Below are 19,840 nucleotides of genomic sequence, written 5' to 3'. Positions count from 1 at the left end.
TACAGGAAAGTCAAAACAACCTTTGGTGACATTAAAAGCAACGGTGGTAACATTAAGAGTGTAACGGGAATTACACTGTTAAATGCAGAGGAGAGAGCAGATAGGTGGAAAGAATACATTGAAAGCCTCTATGAGGGTGAAGATTTGTCTGATGTGATGGAAGAAGAAACAGGAGTCGATTTAGAAGAGATAGGGGATCCAGTATTAGAATCGGAATTTAAAAGAGCTTTGGAGGACTTACGGTCAAATAAGGCAGAAGGGATAGCTAACATTCCATCCGAATTTCTAAAATCATTAGGAGAAGTGGCAACAAAACGACTATTCACGTTGGTGTGTAGAATATATGAGTCTGGCGACATACCATCTGACTTTCGGAAAAGCATCATCCACACAATTCCGAAGACGGAAAGAGCTGAGAAGTGCGAGAATTATCGCACAATCAGCTTAACAGCTCATGCATCGGAGCTGCTTACAAAAATAATATACAGAAGAATGGAAAAGAAAATTGAGAATGCGCTAGGTGACGATCAGTTTGGCTTTAGGAAAAGTAAAGGCACGAGAGAGGCAATTCTGACGTTACGGCTAATAATGGAAGCAAGGCTGAAGAAAAATCAAGACACGTTCATAGGATTTGTCGACCTGGGAAAAGCGTTCGACAATATAAAATGGTGCAAGCTGTTCAAGATTCTGAAAAAAGTAGGGGTAAGCTATAGGGAGAGACGGGTCATATACAATATGTACAACAACCAAGAGGGAATAATAAGAATGGACGATCAAGAACGAAGTGCCCGTGTTAAGAAGGGAGTAAGACAAGGCTGTAGCCTTTCGCCCCTACTCTTCAATCTGTACACCAAGGAAGCAATGATGGAAATAAAAGAAAGGTTCAGGAGTGGAATTAAAATACAAGGTGATAGGATATCAATGATACGATTCGCTGATGACATTGCTATCCTGAGTGAAAGTGAAGAAGAATTAAATGATCTGGTGAACGGAATGAACAGTCTAATGAGTACACAGTATGGTTTGAGAGTAAATCGGAGAAAGACGAAGGTAATGAGAAGTAGTAGAAATGAGAACAGCGAGAAACTTAACATCAGGATTGATGGTCACGAAGTCAATGAAGTTAAGGAATTCTGCTACCTAGGCAGTAAAATAACCAATGACGGACGAAGCAAGGAGGACATCAAAAGCAGACTCGCTATGGCAAAAAAGGCATTTCTGGCCAAGAGAAGTCTACTGATATCAAATACCGGCCTTAATTTGAGGAAGAAATTTCTGAGGATGTACGTCTGGAGTACAACATTGTATGGCAGTGAAACATGGACTGTGGGAAAACCGGAACAGAAGAGAATCGAAGCATTTGAGATGTGGTGCTATAGACGAATGTTGAAAATTAGGTGGACTGATAAGGTAAGGAATGAGGAGGTTCTACGTAGAATCGGACAGGAAAGGAATATGTGGAAAACACTGATAAGGAGAAGGGACAGGATGATAGAACATCTGCTAAGACATGAGGGAATGACTTCCATGGTACTAGAGGGAGCTGTAGAGGGCAAAAACTGTAGAGGAAGACAGAGATTGGAATATGTCAAGCAAATAATTGAGGACGTAGGTTGCAAGTGCTACTCCGAGATGAAGAGGTTAGCACAGGAAAGGAATTCGTGGCGGGCCGCATCAAACCAGTCAGTAGACTGATGACAAAAAAGGGCTATCGAAGGTTTTGCGCCGGCCGATGTGGCCGCGTGGTTCTAGGCGCTTCAGTCTGGAACCGCGCGACCGCTACGTTCGCATGTTCGAATCCTGCCTCGGGTATGGATGTGTGATGTCCTTAGGTTAGTTAGGTTTAAGTAGTTTTAAGTTCTAGGGGACTGATGTCCACAGATGTTACGTCTCATAGTGCTCAGAGCCATTTTTGAAGGTTTCGCTTTTGTCGGCGTATTTAGTTCCAAAAAAAGTTTTTCGTAAAGGCCCGTATTTGTTAATTTTGTTTACATTTCAGGAGTACATTTTGGTGCGAGCTTAGATCTTGATATTTGACCGTACTTACTGGTTCAAAGTTAAATTAATTCGTGTCTGTCATATAGAGTTTAGGTAGTTAATTAAAACTTGCGAAAGTAAGTTTAAAAGTTTGTTACATTACCATTTAGTTACGTATTAGCACAGGTCTCGAAGCGTCAGTGCTCTTGGCCAAGTTATTCTTTGCCGGCATACAGGCTCTCCCCAATGCTGTCGCCTTGGAGGGATATTGAGTTGATAAATGGAGTTTTATAGCCAAAAGACTGGGGAATAATGTTTTCTATTGGAATCCTGAACAACCAACCTCTTCTAAGAAAAAATCTGTTGCGTTACTTACTGAACACGTCTCGTATTTTATTAATCTATTATATTCAAGATGACTGTGCTAATGGCATGGCCATAGCAACTATAAACCTGTTCAGGACAGCTTCATCAGAAACATTGATGGTGAATATAAGATGAAATGTACATTTCCGTAACAAGTATGGTGGGTAGCAGAGTTCAAAAGAAATACTGCATTCGGTAATCTCTGCGCTGAGATCTATGTACTACTATACAGTTACGGGTGTGATGTGACAAAGTGGCCGTACGTGTTTCAGGCCTGTTGGATATGGACGTGGTGTCACGAGAAAAATGGCTGGCAAATCCGCCGGCAGCGCCAATCCCGAAGCTGGAGTGTCCCGTCCGGGTAGTTGTCATTTGTAAGTATAGCTCACTACCACAGCGAGTTGGTTCTGTAAGGAATGTTTTTTATATACAATTCTATGAATCTTAAAATAAGAGAAAATCATTATGTTTCAACGACTGACAGTAATAGAGAAATACCTACTACTCAGCAGATGGCGTTTCGGTTCTTTCTAAATTTTTTTCATGAATAATAAATCAGAAAGCAAGCTACAATAAGGCTACGGGACAAAATTTGACTGACCGTTTAGCTAACAGATTGTAGTTATCATGTTTAGCTCTGATATCAAAATTTGTCCAGCCTCCATAACCGAGGTTGTCTGCATGACCTTAGATGTACAAGCGCTCGAATCGGAGGTAGCGAATCCCAACCCTACTTGTGGAAGTAATTTAGGTGCTTGGTGGAAGGTACGTCAAACACTTTTAATCACTCTCTTTATTATTCCACTTGCATCTGGAGCGAGGGAAAAACAACTGTCTGTGTGCTTCCACACCAGGCCTGATTGTCTTGTCTTCACGATCCTCACGTGAGATGTGTGCTGAAGTCAGTAGGATCGTTTTGCAGTCTATCACAAATGCCGGTTCTCTATACGGTGTTTCGAGAAAAGGAAGCCTTACCCCCTCAATGCATTTCCATTTGAGTTCACGTAGCATTCTCATAATACTCTACATTGGAACCTAATGGTGACAAATCTAGTAGCACCTCTGAAATGCTCCCTGTGGTGTGCGTACTGTAAGACCTTCGTTACACACACCGTCAGATTATTTGATTTGTCGCTCTAACGAAGTAGGCGAGTGTCAGCAATATGTCTCGTGGTCCTATCGTGCCGTGTTACCTTCTGCCGTTAGGTCAGACGATAGAAATACCACTTGCACGGTTAGCGTAGCAGTTTTACAGTGACCAACTTTAAACAGAACTTGATTAATTTTCACACACATTTGTTAAAATAATAACAAGCATAAAAATTGCTTAACTTGGTTCTGGATGCTATTTACAATTGACAGTCTGAAGTTCCTTTGGTATCGGTACGTTAATCTTATTCTCACATATATCTCTGATATTTGACAAAAGTGTCTATACATTTATCTTCATGGCTATGTACAGGAATATGGTAATCTTATTAGGTGCAGACTGAAACTTGACTATAGACTGGTACACACTAATGCAGACTGACTAATCGGAGGTCTGTACACTCGTTATAATACCGCAAATTCATCTATCACTGCGCGAGTGTTCACTCTGCGAGGATAAAAGGTTCTACGTTAGCAGCAGTCTCATTGCCTGCGTTACATATTAATACGCAGATCGGCGGAAGCAGAATTTGGTCCGTCTCTATGGCAGCGCCATCTCGTAGTGCGGAGACGGACGAGTGCTGCGCCTGCGCTGTTGTGCTTAGCGAGGCGCGTTCTAGTGGGAAAGTTGTGTATGGGCTGACTACGCGGAACTATGCACACAACACTTCCAGATATTTCTTTAAACTGATTTGGTGGGGATTCCATACCCAGACCAGAACTCGAGAAAGGGTTGCACTAGTGTTCTGTGTGAAGTCACCATTATATAACTAGCTCAGTAAACGAAAGTCGACCATTCCCCAGACCACAACTGACTGTATTCGTTGCATTTCACGTCTTTTTGTAGCGTTACAACCAGATTTTTAGTATACATGACTGTGTCAAGCAGCCCACCACTAATACTATTCGAACACTGCAGTATTATGTTTGCTACTTGTCATCGTTAATTTATATTTTCCCACATTTAGAGCAAGCAGTCATTCATTACAGCAAACAGAAATTCTGTCCAAGTCGTATTCTCCTACAGTCATTGGAAGACGCCACTTTTCCCGTGCACCACAGCGACATCAGCAAACAGTTGCAGATTGCTGCTCACCCTATCGTCACATTGTTTATCTATATAGAGAAAAAGAGCGCTCCTATCACACTTCCCTGCTACATTTCTGACGTTGCCTTTGCTTCTGATTAACACTCGCCGTTCAGAACAACGATCTGGGTTCTATCACTGAAAATTTTTTCAAGCCACGGTGTTGCGTAAAGTGACTGCTTCAGTTAAGATGATCCAAATGAAGTTGAGGCCAATTAAGGTGTTAAACTGGGTGTCTCGCTACACAGCGCTAGTACTTAGCTTTACCTTGTACTGTACTCTCACCCTTAACAACACATACTCAACTCCACACCATACGAGCACTCAACTCACTCATCCATATGACAAGGCAAAAAGCAAACCACCTCCAGCAGAATCTTGCCTGAATCTGTACTTTTTTCAAACATTTCTTCGTTTTGAAGTGAAAATTATTCCTGTATTTGCCTCATTAATTTAGGGAAACCACAAAAAACCTAAACTGTGATGGCTGGAAGAATAATGGAGCCACCACCCTCCCGAATACAGGGCCACCCTGTATATAACAGTCCAACCTCATTCGGTTACTGCCCAGTGTAAATTACTGTCTTTGACAGAAGTTATTTAATAATATAAAAGCCGAGTGCTGCACTCATCATTCGTTTATTGCTCGCGTCACTACACACGCTATCATAAACACAGTATGTTTCGTAATTTTACACTACTCACACTACTATATATATAATGATTACAAAGTATATGTGCATATTTATATTACATGTGCTGCCCAGAATTCCCCTGCACGGTCTGCCTTATCATTGGCGGCAACCAGATCGTCCATGGAAACAGTTTCTGATAGTTTCCTACAGTTGAGCAGGTGCTGGTGGTCTTGAGGTTCACCGCATTCACACAGTTCGTCCACTGGGATGTATCTCCATTTCTTCATGTTCACCTTACACCGAGATACTCCTCAGTCTATTGAGAATCTTCCATGTCTCGTATGGGAGTTGATGACCTGAAGCAAGCTCTTCTTTGAGGTTGTCCAAATACCTGATAATGAGCTGTGCCAGAGTCGTATCCTACGGTTCGCAGTTGTTGTCTGAATTGGTTGCGTTGTCTGGAGGGAACATTTTCTCTATCTGAGTCTTGGTGATTGATTTTCTCTGCCAAACAGGGGGTGTTTTTGGTCCGTTTCCTGCTTCTTTCTTTCTATTTCAGCTGCCGCTCTCCGTCGGATGTCTGGAGGTGCCACGGCCATGAGGTTGTAGATTCTGCTAACGGTGGTTGCCCGCAAGCAGCCGGTTACAATTCGTCCTGTTTCATTTAGGGCAATATTTACCTTTTTGGTACGGCTGGAGCTCTGCCATAGAGGTGCTGCGTATTCAGCAGCGGAGAAACACAAAGACAGGGCAAACGTGCGGAGGACATGCGGATGTGCTCCCCAGTTGTTGCCAGTCAGTTTCCTAATAATGTTATTCTTACCACAGACATTCATATTTGTATCTGTGCAGTGGTTTTTGAAGGTCAGGGAACGGTCCAATTTTACTCCGAGGTATTTTGAGTGGCACAGTGGGTCAGCTGTTGACCTCTACAGGTCATTCTCAGTTTCCTCCGAGGCTCTCTGTTCCTTAACTGTAATTCATATACTTGGTTTTTGAAGGTTTTGGCTTCAGGTAGTTGCTACCGTAATAGTCAGAGAGTGCCTTAAGACCTGTTGTGAGTTTACTTTACACCTCCTCAAAAGTTCTACCTCGCGCAGCAAGTTCTGTTTCATCTGACTAAATGAACGATCTTGTGACAGGGCTAACTGGCTGGTCATTAGTGTAAATATTATACAACAGTCGGGCTAGCACACTTCCTTGGGGAATACCATTTCTCTGTGCCAGGATTATAGAGAGATGTTTGGTTTCCACTTTGTGTAGCCAGTTCCCATATGCCCGCCGGAAAAATTTAGCCAGAATCCCTCTATGAAGAGTGAAGAAACGCATGCTCAGATAGAGGATAAGGTGTTAGTATTTTACACTTCGTAGTTTGGGAGTAAGGTTTTCCAGAAAAGAAGGAATGAAAAAAATCAAGTATAAAAGCAATATGTAAACTGATAGTTATTTTGTTATTATTATTGTTATTATTATTATTTACTTGTGTTAAATTTTTAAGCAAATGCCTACTCTTGTTACCTACATAGTCATTTGCTGAATAGAATGTGATATTGCAGTGTCTGTGTTGTTTAGAAGTATAGTGCCATGCGGCGACTACAGCCGATATGAAATACATTAAATGTACTCGCAGTTGCGAGTATCAACAGCAATCAGCTGTATAATGGGAATCCAGCTTCGAGTCCCAGTCGGGCACAATTTTTTGTTGTCACCATTCCATTATATAGCTGATGGCTGTCCATATTCGCAACTGCGAATACGTTTCATGTATAGAATGTATTGCTTAATAGGTACATTTCAACTGCCTTCTTCAATAAGTAGGTTTTAGCAATCTTCTTATTCTTCTTGGAGAATACATTGTACAGTTTTATTCCTTCGTACAAAATATTGGAAGTTTTATGTTCGTTGTTTCTTCGTAAATGTCATTTCAGTTTAGATCTTGTTCCACGCGCGTGAACAGAGCTGTTAGTACTCGCGTAACATTGCTATATGTGTACACATGATGTAGCTAAACTCTACTGCTACTTTTGGTAACGAACTTTATTTTTGGTAACGAACAATTTGGCTTTTTCAGTCACAGAAAAAGTACTCCGATGTAGAATGGAATAAGATAATATAATTGCATTTAGAGAAACATACAGGTAGCCATTGAAGTGTTGCAACGTAAGTATATCTTCCGTGGTCCTAATAGATTGAAACTATTGCGTACTAAGATATAGCTGGTTGGAAGACATCACTGCAGATTTTCAGATGGGAATTATTTGGCATTGTTCCTGCTGCTCCAAATGTGGCTATTTTCGGCAAAAGGCAAAGTTCCTAGCTAGAATAACACCCCGGCTAAAAGTGGACGCCCGTCAGATAGTTTCGTTATAATGTACACACCGCTGCAGGCTGAAAGATTCATCCCGGAAACCACCCAGAGTATGTGGCTTAGCTAATCTTTGTCATACCATTTTCAGCATATTTGCTTGTTCAACAAAAAATACTGTTATCTTTAGCGGGAATTGTAAGAGGAGGAGAATTTCAGTGGTAGATTTATAGTTTGAAGAATGAATGAAAGGTATATGGGGCAGATTATGACATTTTGTGAAAATAGATGGAGCACTAAGTCAGCAGGACTAGGATAGAAAAGTCACTGCACAGTACCTTTTGTAAGCAATCGTTCCGGTATGCAACAGAAGCCTGCAAGTGCAGTTTGGCATTTGTACGGTTTTGCTGTCAACCCACCAGTCATGAAACGTCCTCCAAGTTAATTTGTATAGTGAGGGATTGCAAGAACGATACAAAACCATAATGAACAGAAGTTCTCTAATAACAAAAGTTTATGTGTTGTAGAATATCTCTATGTATTTTGCGTAGCAAGAACTGACAGTGCATACAAAGACATCACGTTGATTTTACGGTGTCATTAGCTAGTTATCAGTCAACTTTCACGTGTTAACAGCGTCTTCCTTCGAGATGACAAATATTCAGTTCAAAGATATTGAAGATTAATTGTGGTTTCCGACTAATTACGGATTACATTTCTGTCATATGCAAATATATAATCAGTTCTGACTTTTGACCTGTATAGTTCTCATGCTTCACGGACGTACAGAAAACAGTTACTTTTTTCGTGGATGTACAAATGAACGTTACACATTCCACAGACAGTAACAAAAAAAGTCTACAGACTGGTGCTTTTTGAAAAATAGTAACTCACTAAACAGTACTAAATAACACTACAGTAAAAATGCAGAGATAAAAACCAAAACTTTTCTATTTTCAGAGCTACTTAATGTTGAACCCATATTTGTTGGCACACAATTACCGTGATCATGAAAATCGCTAGATACGGCAATCAGGCATCATCACTATCTCCATCTGCTTCGCATGCCAACTGAATGAATACAACCCCTCCTTTATATAAAATACTGCAGGAATAATTTTCTTATAAATAAAAGGATTTAATTCTGAATACCTGAGCTTACAAATATGTAACAATATGTAACGTTTAAAAAACGCTCACTAATTTTTGGATTAATGTCAGCTACTGTACTTTTTTTTCGTATGTAATGCCCAATTACCGACATCATACAGCATTCTTAATGCCCATAACTTACCTTTGTGGGATCAGTAATAATAACAGCTGAAACAAAGGTGCCCATACTGCAAAGAATTCCCAAAATGCAACTGCTTGTGTGGTTCTATAAATTTTCACACCACGCCATCACATTCTATAATTGTAATCTGAAACGTTACAAATCTGCTATGTGTGGCAATTGCAACAAAATGCTTCTCGCTATACAACATGCTGAGAGAGTCATAAATTTTTGAGCTCCTCTACAAAGGAGTATGTTATACGAGCGGGTCTGTACTTTCAGAAATCATCGTGGGATTTCATACGATTTTCCAAACACTGTCAACTGCTACTTTGTGGCGCCACATTTGATATGTGTCGCCTACGGTAATTGCGGCAAGCACATGGCCAGTAAAATAAAAACAGTTACAGTGGCAGGCAGCATGCCAGGACAGGAAAAGGAATCGCACAGTACAACTTCATAGTAACTGGCGTTGCATGAAGCTGAACCCTGGTAGACGGGGACTGAATCGCACTTGTTGAAAGCTACTGGTCATGACTGAGTTTTCAGTCCTCATGTTGAAGCAGTGTTTCCATTCCCTTTACTTGAAAGCAAACACTGATTACAATCTCTGCATTTTAAGAGTTTGGTCCACTTCACAACCTCCTGGTTCGCTGCTGTTACGTGTTACACAACGAATTAACACTGTGAAGTACTAAAATCCAAACATGACACGCGAAGACCCATAATTTCATCGCCCAGTATTTGCGAATGAGAACACTTAGCTATTTGCAACAACCATTACAGAAAATTTTAAGCCTTGCTCGCTGGCAACTCTCACAAAACAGGAAAAAATTCCTATCTATCACATTTTCACTGCCAATGTAATAATACTGTCGCATGAAGCACGACGTTTTATTTCAGCACTTCTTTACTACTTATGCATGACATATTATGTAGACAGTATTCAGAGTTACCACTGAACGTACCAACTACATCAGACAATTCTACGACACTCAGTTCACGAGATAAGACATCTCAAATACTGAGACGCATGAAAAACTGTTACATTATGTACTACGTTTTAATTTATTATTTTTTTTACTATTGAATCTATTCACAACATATTTCTAAGGAGGCAAAATTGATGTGAAGGTCGATGGCAGCATGTCATGACCTCACACAAATGCAGGATGCTTTCGATCAGTACAAGCGGGATTTGCAGTGGGATGATGCTAACACAAGTGGGGTGGTTGTAGGAATCTGGAACATTCTATAATAATTAGTACTGGAATACTTTAGTAAATAACTTTTACCAAAATTTGTCCTGATACTGCACTCCAGGAACATAACTAATAACAACTACACTCCTGGAAATGGAAAAAAGAACAAATTGACATCGGTGTGTCAGACCCACCGTACTTGCTCCGGACACTGCGAGAGGGCTGTACAAGCAATGATCACACGCACGGCACAGCGGACACACCAGGAACCGCGGTGTTGGCCGTCGAATGGCGCTAGCTGCGCAGCATTTGTGCACCGCCGCCGTCAGTGTCAGCCAGTTTGCCGTGGCATACGGAGCTCCATCGCAGTCTTTAACACTGGTAGCATGCCGCGACAGCGTGGACGTGAACCGTATGTGCAGTTGACGGACTTTGAGCGAGGGTGTATAGTGGGCATGCGGGAGGCCGGGTGGACGTACCGCCGAATTGCTCAACACGTGGGGCGTGAGGTCTCCACAGTACATCGATGTTGTCGCCAGTGGTCGGCGGAAGGTGCACGTGCCCGTCGACCTGGGACCGGACGCAGCGACGCACGGATGCACGCCAAGACCGTAGGATCCTACGCAATGCCGTAGGGGACCGCACCGCCACTTCCCAGCAAATTAGGGACACTGTTGCTCCTGGGGTATCGGCGAGGACCATTCGCAACCGTCTCCATGAAGCTGGGCTACGGTCCCGCACACCGTTAGGCCGTCTTCCGCTCACGCCCCAACATCGTGCAGCCCGCCTCCAGTGGTGTCGCGACAGGCGTGAATGGAGGGACGAATGGAGACGTGTCGTCTTCAGCGATGAGAGTCGCTTCTGCCTTGGTGCCAATGATGGTCGTATGCGTGTTTGGCGCCGTGCAGGTGAGCGCCACAATCAGGACTGCATACGACCGAGGCACACAGGGCCAACACCCAGCATCATGGTGTGGGGAGCGACCTCCTACACTGGCCGTACACCTCTAGTGATCGTCGAGGGGACACTGAATAGTGTACGGTACATCCAAACCGTCATCGAACCCATCGTTCTACCATTCCTAGACCGGCAAGGGAACTTGCTGTTCCAACAGGACAATGCACGTCCGCATGTATCCCGTGCCACCCAAAGTGCTCTAGAAGGTGTAAGTCAACTACCCTGGCCAGCAAGATCTCTGGATCTGTCCCCCATTGAGCATGTTTGGGACTGGATGAAGCGTCGTCTCACGCGGTCTGCACGTCCAGCACGAACGCTGGTCCAACTGAGGCGCCAGGTGGAAATGGCATGGCAAGCCGTTCCACAGGACTACATCCAGCATCTGTACGATCGTCTCCATGGGAGAATAGCAGCCTGCATTGCTGCGAAAGGTGGATATACACTGTACTAGTGCCGACATTGTGCATGCTCTGTTGCCTGTGTCTATGTGCCTGTGGTTCTGTCAGTGTGATCCTGTGATGTATCTGACCCCAGGAATGTGTCAATAAAGTTTCCCCTTCCTGGGACAATGAATTCACGGTGTTCTTATTTCAATTTCCAGGAGTGTATATTTCTTGAATACAAATGATTCATTAACAAACATTAACTGGATTATACAAGAAGCAAGATAATACAATTCTGGCATTACGCGCGTAATACATGCGCGAACTAGAGGCTGCGAACCTAGCGAGCTGAAGGCTATTCTAATCTAACTTCGCTCACGACCTGTAGCTGACTCGGCCGGTGCAATCTGCTAGTCTCTGTCCGTGCCATACTGTGGTGCTGCAAGCGCCAGAGAGTCCAGAGAGGTTGCAAGCGCTGGACCGCTATCGATTACCTATAGCGTGGTGTCTAACGTTGACACCACAAAAATTATAATACTGTAGGACACGTAGTTCTGGAGGTATGATGCGTAAAAACGAAACTGCAGGGCGAAATTCGATACGGATGTAGTGAAATGTCTCCACAAATACGTGTGAAATTTGTTAAATACATGTCAAATATGTTTAAAATGTGGATACGCGGGCAAAGCCTTGGTAAATAGCTCGTTCTAAAAATCTAGAACGATTCAGTCAAATTTAGTACATATATTCATTACGATATGCAAAGAAATACGGTGGAGGTACGATACTGCATAGAAGACACGTAACGTGTACCAACACGATATGTGGCTTGTAATTGAAAAGTGTTATGATCATCTCTCTCTTGGCAAAAGATTCCGATATGCCCGCATCTCGCGGTCGTGCGGTAGCGTTCTCGCTTCCCACGCCCGGGTTCCCGGGTTCGATCCCCGGCGGGGTCAGGGATTTTCTCTGCCTCGTGATGGCTGGGTGTTGTGTGATGTGCTTAGGTTAGTTAGGTTTAAGTAGTTCTAAGTTCTAGGGGACTGATGACCATAGATTTTAAGTCCCATAGTGCTCAGAGCCATTTTTTTTTTATTCCGATATAGTCCCCCATTCGTTTCTCTGGGAGGGGACCGCCGAGGGGTAGGTGACCATGAGAAAAAGCATGAACAACCAACGAACGGGTGACGTTTTAAGAGTCGGGGCGTGGAATATCAGAAACTTGAACGTGACAGGGAAACAAGAAAATCTGAAAAGGGAAATGCAAACTCTCAATCTAGATGAAGTAGGGGTCGGTGAAGTGAAATGGAAAGACGACAAGGACTTCTAGGCTGCTCCCGGCGGAGGTTCGAGTCCTCCTTCGGGCATCGGTGTGCGTGTTTGTCCTTCGGATAATGTAGTGTGTAAGCTTAGGGACTAATGACCTTAGCAGTTAAGTCCCATAAGATTTCACACACATTTGAAAATTTTGAAAAAAGGACTTCTGATCAGATGAGTGTAGGGTAATATCATCAGCAGCGGAAAATGATATAACGTGATAAGGATTTGTTATGAATAGGAAGGTAGGGCGGAGAGTGTGTTACTGTGCACAGATCAGTGATAGGGTTATTCTTACCAGAGTCGATAGCAGACCAACACCGACAACGATAGATCAGGAATACATGGCGACTTCGCAAGCTGAAGGTGAAGAGACAGAGAAAGTATATGAGGATACTGAAAGGGTAATAGAGTACATAAAGGGAGATGAAAATCTAATAGTCATGTGGGACTGGAATGAAGTTGTAGGGAAAGGAGTAGAAGAAAAGGTTTACGGGAGAGTACGTGCTTGGGATAACAAATGAGAGAGGAGAAACACTGAGTTCCATAGTAATTTCAGCTAGTAATAGCGAACACTCTGTTGAAGAATCACAAGACGAGGAGGTATACTTGGAAAAGGCCCGGTGATATGGGAAGATTTCAATTAGATTCCATCATGGTCAGACTGACGTTCCGAGATCAGATGCTGGATTGTAAGGCGTACTTAGGAGCAGATGTAGACTCAGATCACAATGCAGTAGTGATGAGGAGTAGGCTGAAGTTTAAAACATTAGTCAGGAAGATTCAATTCGCAAATAAATGGGATACGAAGTACTAAGGAATGGCGAGATATGCATGAAGTTCTCTAAGGCTATAGATACAGCAATAATAATAGCCCACTAAGCAGTAAAGTTGAAGAGGAATGGACATCAATAAAAAGGGGAATCACAGAAGTTGGAAAGAAAAACAAAGATAAAAAGAAGGTAACTGCGGAGAAACCATAGGTAACAGAAGAGATACTTCAGTCGATCTATGAAGGAAGAAAGCACAAAACGTTCAGGGAAATTCAGGAATACAGAAATACAAGTCGCTGAGGAGTGCAATAAACAGAAAGTGCAGGGAAGCTAAGACGAAATGCCTCCATAGTTTCACATAACGGCTTCTTGTTTTCTCGATTGATTTGTGTCCAGTTTTTCAAGGCCTATCCACTGTGCCAACTTATAACAAAATCTGAGTGGGGTGCGATGGGGAGGTTCTCTTGTGAGTAGCTGGCTGCAGCATTCCAAACACAAACCTATCATTCAAAAAGTACTGATTTTGTGCGTATTGCCACAGGCCACACGGGGACGACGGCGCCTAAGAGCGTGGAACGGGAGCGTCGTCAAATGCGCAGCCTGCACGACTTCGAGGTTCACTGCCGAGGGCGGGCGGACCTGCCGTTCAACTTCGTGCTGGCGCCTTCTGGCGCCGTGTACGAGGGCCGCGGCTGGGCGCTGGCAGCGGACCTCCGACTTCTGGGTCGAGACCTGGAACTGGACGTTCCAGACGATGGCAGTGGCCGCCGCTGCCTGGCCGTGGCGCTGCTGGGCACCTTCTGCAGGCGCCTGCCGGCACCGCCCGCGCTGGACGCGTTGCCCTACCTGCTGGCCGAGGCGGAGCGCAGAGGGGTGCTGACGCGGGACTACCGCGTCGTGGGCCACTGCCAGCTCGCGGCCACCAGCAGTCCGGGCGGCGCGCTCTTCTCGCTCCTCAAGACGTGGCCGCGCTGGACCGACCGGCCGTTCGACGACGGGGGTCACGACGCTGATGAAAGCGACACTGCTCCGGGACGCTGACTGTCAGCACGACGATCCGAATGCCGCTTTCTCATTTTGCCAGAGCAGGCAATTATGCACGTCTCCAAAAAATTGCACCCTGGCCAGTAAAATTATGATATTTCGCTCGTAGACTCCCATTAGAGAAGAGATACATTTCACATCATAGACTGCTCTGTCACCGGTAATATCAAAGACAGAGGAGTTGCCTTCAGAAATAAATTATTACAGCCACAGTCTGGAACACGAGACAATTTTTGTTGTTGTTGCGGTCTTCAGTCCTGAGACTGGTTTGATGCAGCTCTCCATGCTACTCTATCATGTGCAAGCTGCTTCATCTCCCAGTACCTACTGGAACCGACATCCTTCTGAATCTGCTTAGTATATTCATCTATTGGTCTCCCTCTATGATTTTTACCCTCCACGCTGCCCTCCAATACTAAATTGGTGATCCCTTGATGCCTCCGAGCATGTGCTACCAACCGATCCCTTCTTCAAGTCAAGTTGTGCCACAAACTCCTCTTCTCCCCAACCCTGTTCAATACCTCCTCGTTAGTTATGTGATCTACGCACCTAATCTTCAGCATTCTTCTGTAGCACCACATTTCGAAAGCTTCTATCTTCTTCTTGTCCAAAGTATTTATCATCCATGTTTCACTTCCATACATGGCTACACTCCATACAAATACTTTCAGAAACGACTTCCTGACACTTAAATCAATACTCGATGTTAACAAATTTCTCTTCTTCAGAAACGCTTTCCTTGCCACTGCCAGTCAATATTTTATATCCTCTCTACTTCAACCATCATCAGTTATTTTGCTCCCCAAATAGCAAAACTCTTTTACTGCTTTAAGAGTCTCATTTCCTAATATAATTCCCTCAGCATCACCTGACTTAATTCGACTACAATCCATTACCTTCGTTTTGCTTTTGTTGATGTTCATCTTGTGTCCTCCCTTCAAGACACTATCCATTCCGTTCAACTGCTCTTCCAAGTCCTTTGCTGTCTCTGACAGAATCACAATGTCATCGGCGAACTTTAAAGTTTTTATTTCCTCTCCATGGATTTTAATACCTATTCCGAATTTTTCTTTTGTTTCCTTTACTGCTTGCTCAATATACAGATTGAATAACGTCGGGGAGAGGCTACAACCCTGTCTCGCTCCCTTCCCAACCACTGCTTCCCTTTCATGTCCCTCGACTCTTATAACTGCCATCTGGTTTCTGTACAAATTGTAAATAACCTTTCGCTCGCTGTATTTTACCCCTCCCACGAGACAATTACAGTTCACAAATTGAAACACCCCCGTTTAATTTCTTTACTGGATTTTGTGTAATTTATCAGAGGCCGCCAAACAGTTAATTATAATGATTATATGACCGTTTGCTTAATGGATGAAAGGCTATCGGTTTTTCTGCTATGGTTTCGGGGATATTTCAACAGAGAGCGGCTGTTTTGCAACTGAATAGTGGAATGATTGAAAGTTTGTCTATTATTAAGGACCACAAAGGTTGCGATGTACAAACTAATATATATTTCCTACTAACACACAAATACTGAGGCAGTTGCCTTACACATCTGATTACGAGTATATCTCTTATTGGTTGCTGATTTTAGGTATTTCGTCACACGCAATGATGATGGTTAACAACCACAACAATCCTCACTGCAATCCATGGTTTCTTGCTGGCCGACGCGGTTGACGCGAAACACGAAATTCTGCACTTGTCACTTTCTGGTTTCATATCACTCGCGAATCGGTATCGATGAGGGTCCACCCCACGACGATCAGGGGGACGCGCTCACTCGTCATACTCCGGTGACTTTTACTCGACCACCATTCTTTCCCGTCTCTGCAGCACTGCTTCTCACTCGACACTCTCCAGTACTACTTCTCAGTCAACACTACTCTCACTACTTCCTACAGCACTCGATAATCGACTCCTGTCTACTATCGACCTTGGCGTCGGATACTAGCATCTATGTTCGTGAGATCACGGATACCTTACAAAATCCATATTCCACATGAGAACTAACCGCTAGCCACTGCCTTTATTCCCATCAACTAGAATCTCTTTATTAACTCATCTACACTCATCAGCAGAGAACTACACATTCAGAGGATGGTGAGGATGGGACATTAATTGAGGACTGATTCTTGTTGTATCTCTATAGCTGTTAGTGTAGTAAACGACTGAAATGTCTTTAAGACAAAGGCTTTCATCAAATAGAAGTAAAATTATTAATCATAAGTGTACAAATTCTGTTGTAGGTAATACTGTTTATAAAAAAAAATACGAATAAATGTCTGACCTCTTCATTCCTGGTGGTCTAGGCCAGGGGTTCCCAACAAAATTTTCTCGGAGACCCCCTCACCGAGCATGATTGGTACCTTGTCATACCACATTATCAATTATCTAAAAAAAGCAAAATTAAGAGTCTTTTTATACATTTTCTAGTTTTTAGAAAAAATATTGACATATTCATTATTGAAAAAATATTGAGCTTAAAACTTTTTCAATTTAGCCATCATTGTTATTGTTAAATTTTTGTTTATTGCTCAAAATCTTTGTCTTCAAATCTGGGTGTTTAGTACAACAAATTCCTTAAAAAATAAAAATTGAGTATTAACTGAAAATGACAGGAAAAAATTAAAACTGAGTGTATTGGTCTTTTAATGTGTACTACACTTGAGACTGCATTGAGTAGACATGTGTGAGAGATAAGAAAACACTAATTTCATATAATGTGTGCTAGTGTCAGTTGGCTCTAGGAAGACGCTAGACGCAGAAGTTAGCATTCGGTAAAGCTCTGCTCTTTCTGGAAGCGGCCAAAACGAAAAATCTGTTATCATACGAATTATATTTAATAACTTTTTTATTCTAATAGCGTCTTGCGGACCTCTCTGGCAAAGCTTGCGGACCCCTGGGGTACGCGGACCACCTATTGAGAACCGCTGCTCTAGGCAATACCTTAACGGTTCACGTAGGTGTTATGATGTATCACATCAGTTTCCTGCTGCATACAGTACTTATAGGTCCTGAATTGCCTATCGTCGTAAGATTATACCCAAAACAAGCAGTAGAAAAGAGATAATGTCTTTAAGAAAGTTCCACAATCAGTTTTGATAAGCTAGTGTTCAAAATGGCTCTGAGCACTATGGGACTTAACATCTGAGGTCGTCATCAGTCCCCTAGAACTTAGGACTATTTAAACCTAACTTACCTAAGGACATCACACACATCCATGCTCGAGGTAGGATTCGAACCTGCGACCGTAGCGGTTCCGGACTGAACTGCCTAGAACCGCTCGGCCACCGGGGCCGGCGATAACCTAGTGTTCCTGCTTAATGAGAGAAAGCAGTGATATTTCAAAGTTCGCTACTTTATTTCTCGTTGTATGGAGGATTATATAGTTTAACATTGCAGTAATAATGTGTTGTGCCTTATTTATTATCATGCTCTCCTGTGTGCATAAATTGCACACCATCTGAGCAATACGTTCAATAATGTTTATTACGTTATACAGTCAAACATCTGAAGAAATCTTGCTATGTAAAAACAACAATATAAATAAAAAGACGTTTAACACTAAACGGATGCTTAATAAAAACTGCGTACAAGACACTGTTAATGAAGTAATGCTCCTAACATATTTTTGGTTTGCATAAATTGTTAAGAAATGTATGTGCTGGAAACGACAATGTGGAAAATTCCAAGCAGAAGTAAAGTCTTGAAGTCACAGAAAAAAGGACTAGAATCTTGACGGTAAGATCCTCTGAAGTTCTTAGTACCAACGGAGGTACTGCAGGCACTTTTTGGATATGTTAAAACTTACAATTGAACAGATTTCAGTGCGTTTTGCAGCAGAGATGTCTGTCGTTCAGCTCTCATATCGGTACAGTATTAATGCGTTCGTACTAATTCTAAAGTATACGAAGTCCTCAGTCAAAGGCTGTCTCATTTACCATGGTATGTCACTAGTCGATGGGGCCCATGCTCGATCCACATACACTTGGGAACAGCAGTCAGCCGCTCAGCCATGTTGATCGAAGCCCAGATAGTGCCTGTCACCCATCTGCTAGGGGATTTGCTTTCTTCATCACATTCTTGCTGCACTTCTCGTAGGCAGCACGTGCAAAATTTGGCTCCAAAAATAGGCAGTTGACAATGGTTAGAAAATTATAACAGAACCGTTGAGTGCACGCTACATTACGACGATATTGCCCCCTCTCTCACCTCCAATATCTGAACCACACAATTCCAATTACTCATAATTTAAGAAAGTAGATAATGACGAGTTCGATTAAGAAATTATTGTTAGCATATCACGAACTTTGTGGTTCGTTGCTGAGAGCAACACTCTTAGAAAACACTTTTAATATTATTCTTGGAGGTTCCAGTTATCCAAGACCACTAGCAAATCTTTTTATTACTATGACCGGTTTCGGCTGATCGGCGCTGTCGTCATCGGCTCTTGCAACACTTTTAAATATGCACAGTTCAGCATCATTCCACATGCCACTATACGTCATCAAACCTTTCACACTGAAACTCTCAAGTAAGCAAACGTGGTGCGGATAATCATATTCCAAACTAATTAGTAATTTCATACGAACAGAGCTAGCCCACGTATCGTTCCGACCCAATCGTTGGGCTCGGATGCTCAGACTGTACTATGATAGACCGCCACAGTAAGGGCTCGCGACCAGCAACAACTGTCAGGCACCATTCAAAACGCTGACACCGGGTAGCGACTACTTTGGAAATCTGGCTCGGCTAAACCAGAGGTAACTGCAACATAGTCGCTGCAATAAAGCAGACCGATAAAGTTACTCTCGAATGTAACATATAATGAAATGTGCTAAGTGCAGGGTCCTCACAAAATCCCGTGAAAGTCACGGACGACTTTTGAAAGTAATATTCACTTGAATTTACTGATCGAGTGTCAACTGTATGCAATCCTAGAAAACATTTTCCTTGGCCATTTCTTAAAAAATCCCGGAAAACCATTTAAAACCACTTTCTCATTGACCTGACGACAGCTGCGTTCAGTGCCACTGTGACATAATCGTCCTAGAGAGATACAGCATCTGATTAGATAATTAATAATATTCTCATTTATTGTTATGACTCAGTTGTACATTTTTTTAAAAACTAGATTACATTTTTCCATCACTCTGGATCACTCAGGACCACATACCATAATATTCTGATATGTGGTTCTGAGCAGACAAGATGGGTTGCTTACGCAACCATTTTTAACTGAAGATGGTCCATAGCGAACGAAACATGTAATGTAATTAAAACATGCGCAGCTGACACGGAACAATAAATAAGAATTATCTTAATGTATTCATAGTGTGAAAACATCAGTCAAATTCAAAAATGGT

The 19,840-nt window shown here is 42.7% G+C and overlaps 1 protein-coding gene across 1 annotated transcript in view; it reads left to right on the top strand.

Moving 5' to 3' along the window:
- The window catches only part of LOC126267342 (uncharacterized), a 160,140-nt gene extending 143,041 nt beyond the window's left edge, over positions 1–17,099 (top strand). Inside the window, exons 7-8 of the mRNA XM_049972464.1 lie at positions 2,616–2,717; positions 13,966–17,099. Of these exons, the coding sequence (XP_049828421.1) occupies positions 2,616–2,717; positions 13,966–14,465 (602 nt within the window). The 3' untranslated portion in view covers positions 14,466–17,099. The remainder of the gene's footprint in view (positions 1–2,615; positions 2,718–13,965) is intronic.
- Positions 17,100–19,840: the final 2,741 nt, after the last annotated feature.

This window comes from Schistocerca gregaria, chromosome 4 (assembly GCF_023897955.1).
Source record: "Schistocerca gregaria isolate iqSchGreg1 chromosome 4, iqSchGreg1.2, whole genome shotgun sequence".
Lineage (NCBI taxonomy): Eukaryota > Metazoa > Arthropoda > Insecta > Orthoptera > Acrididae > Schistocerca > Schistocerca gregaria.
This window is presented reverse-complemented; position numbering and strand designations above follow the sequence as displayed.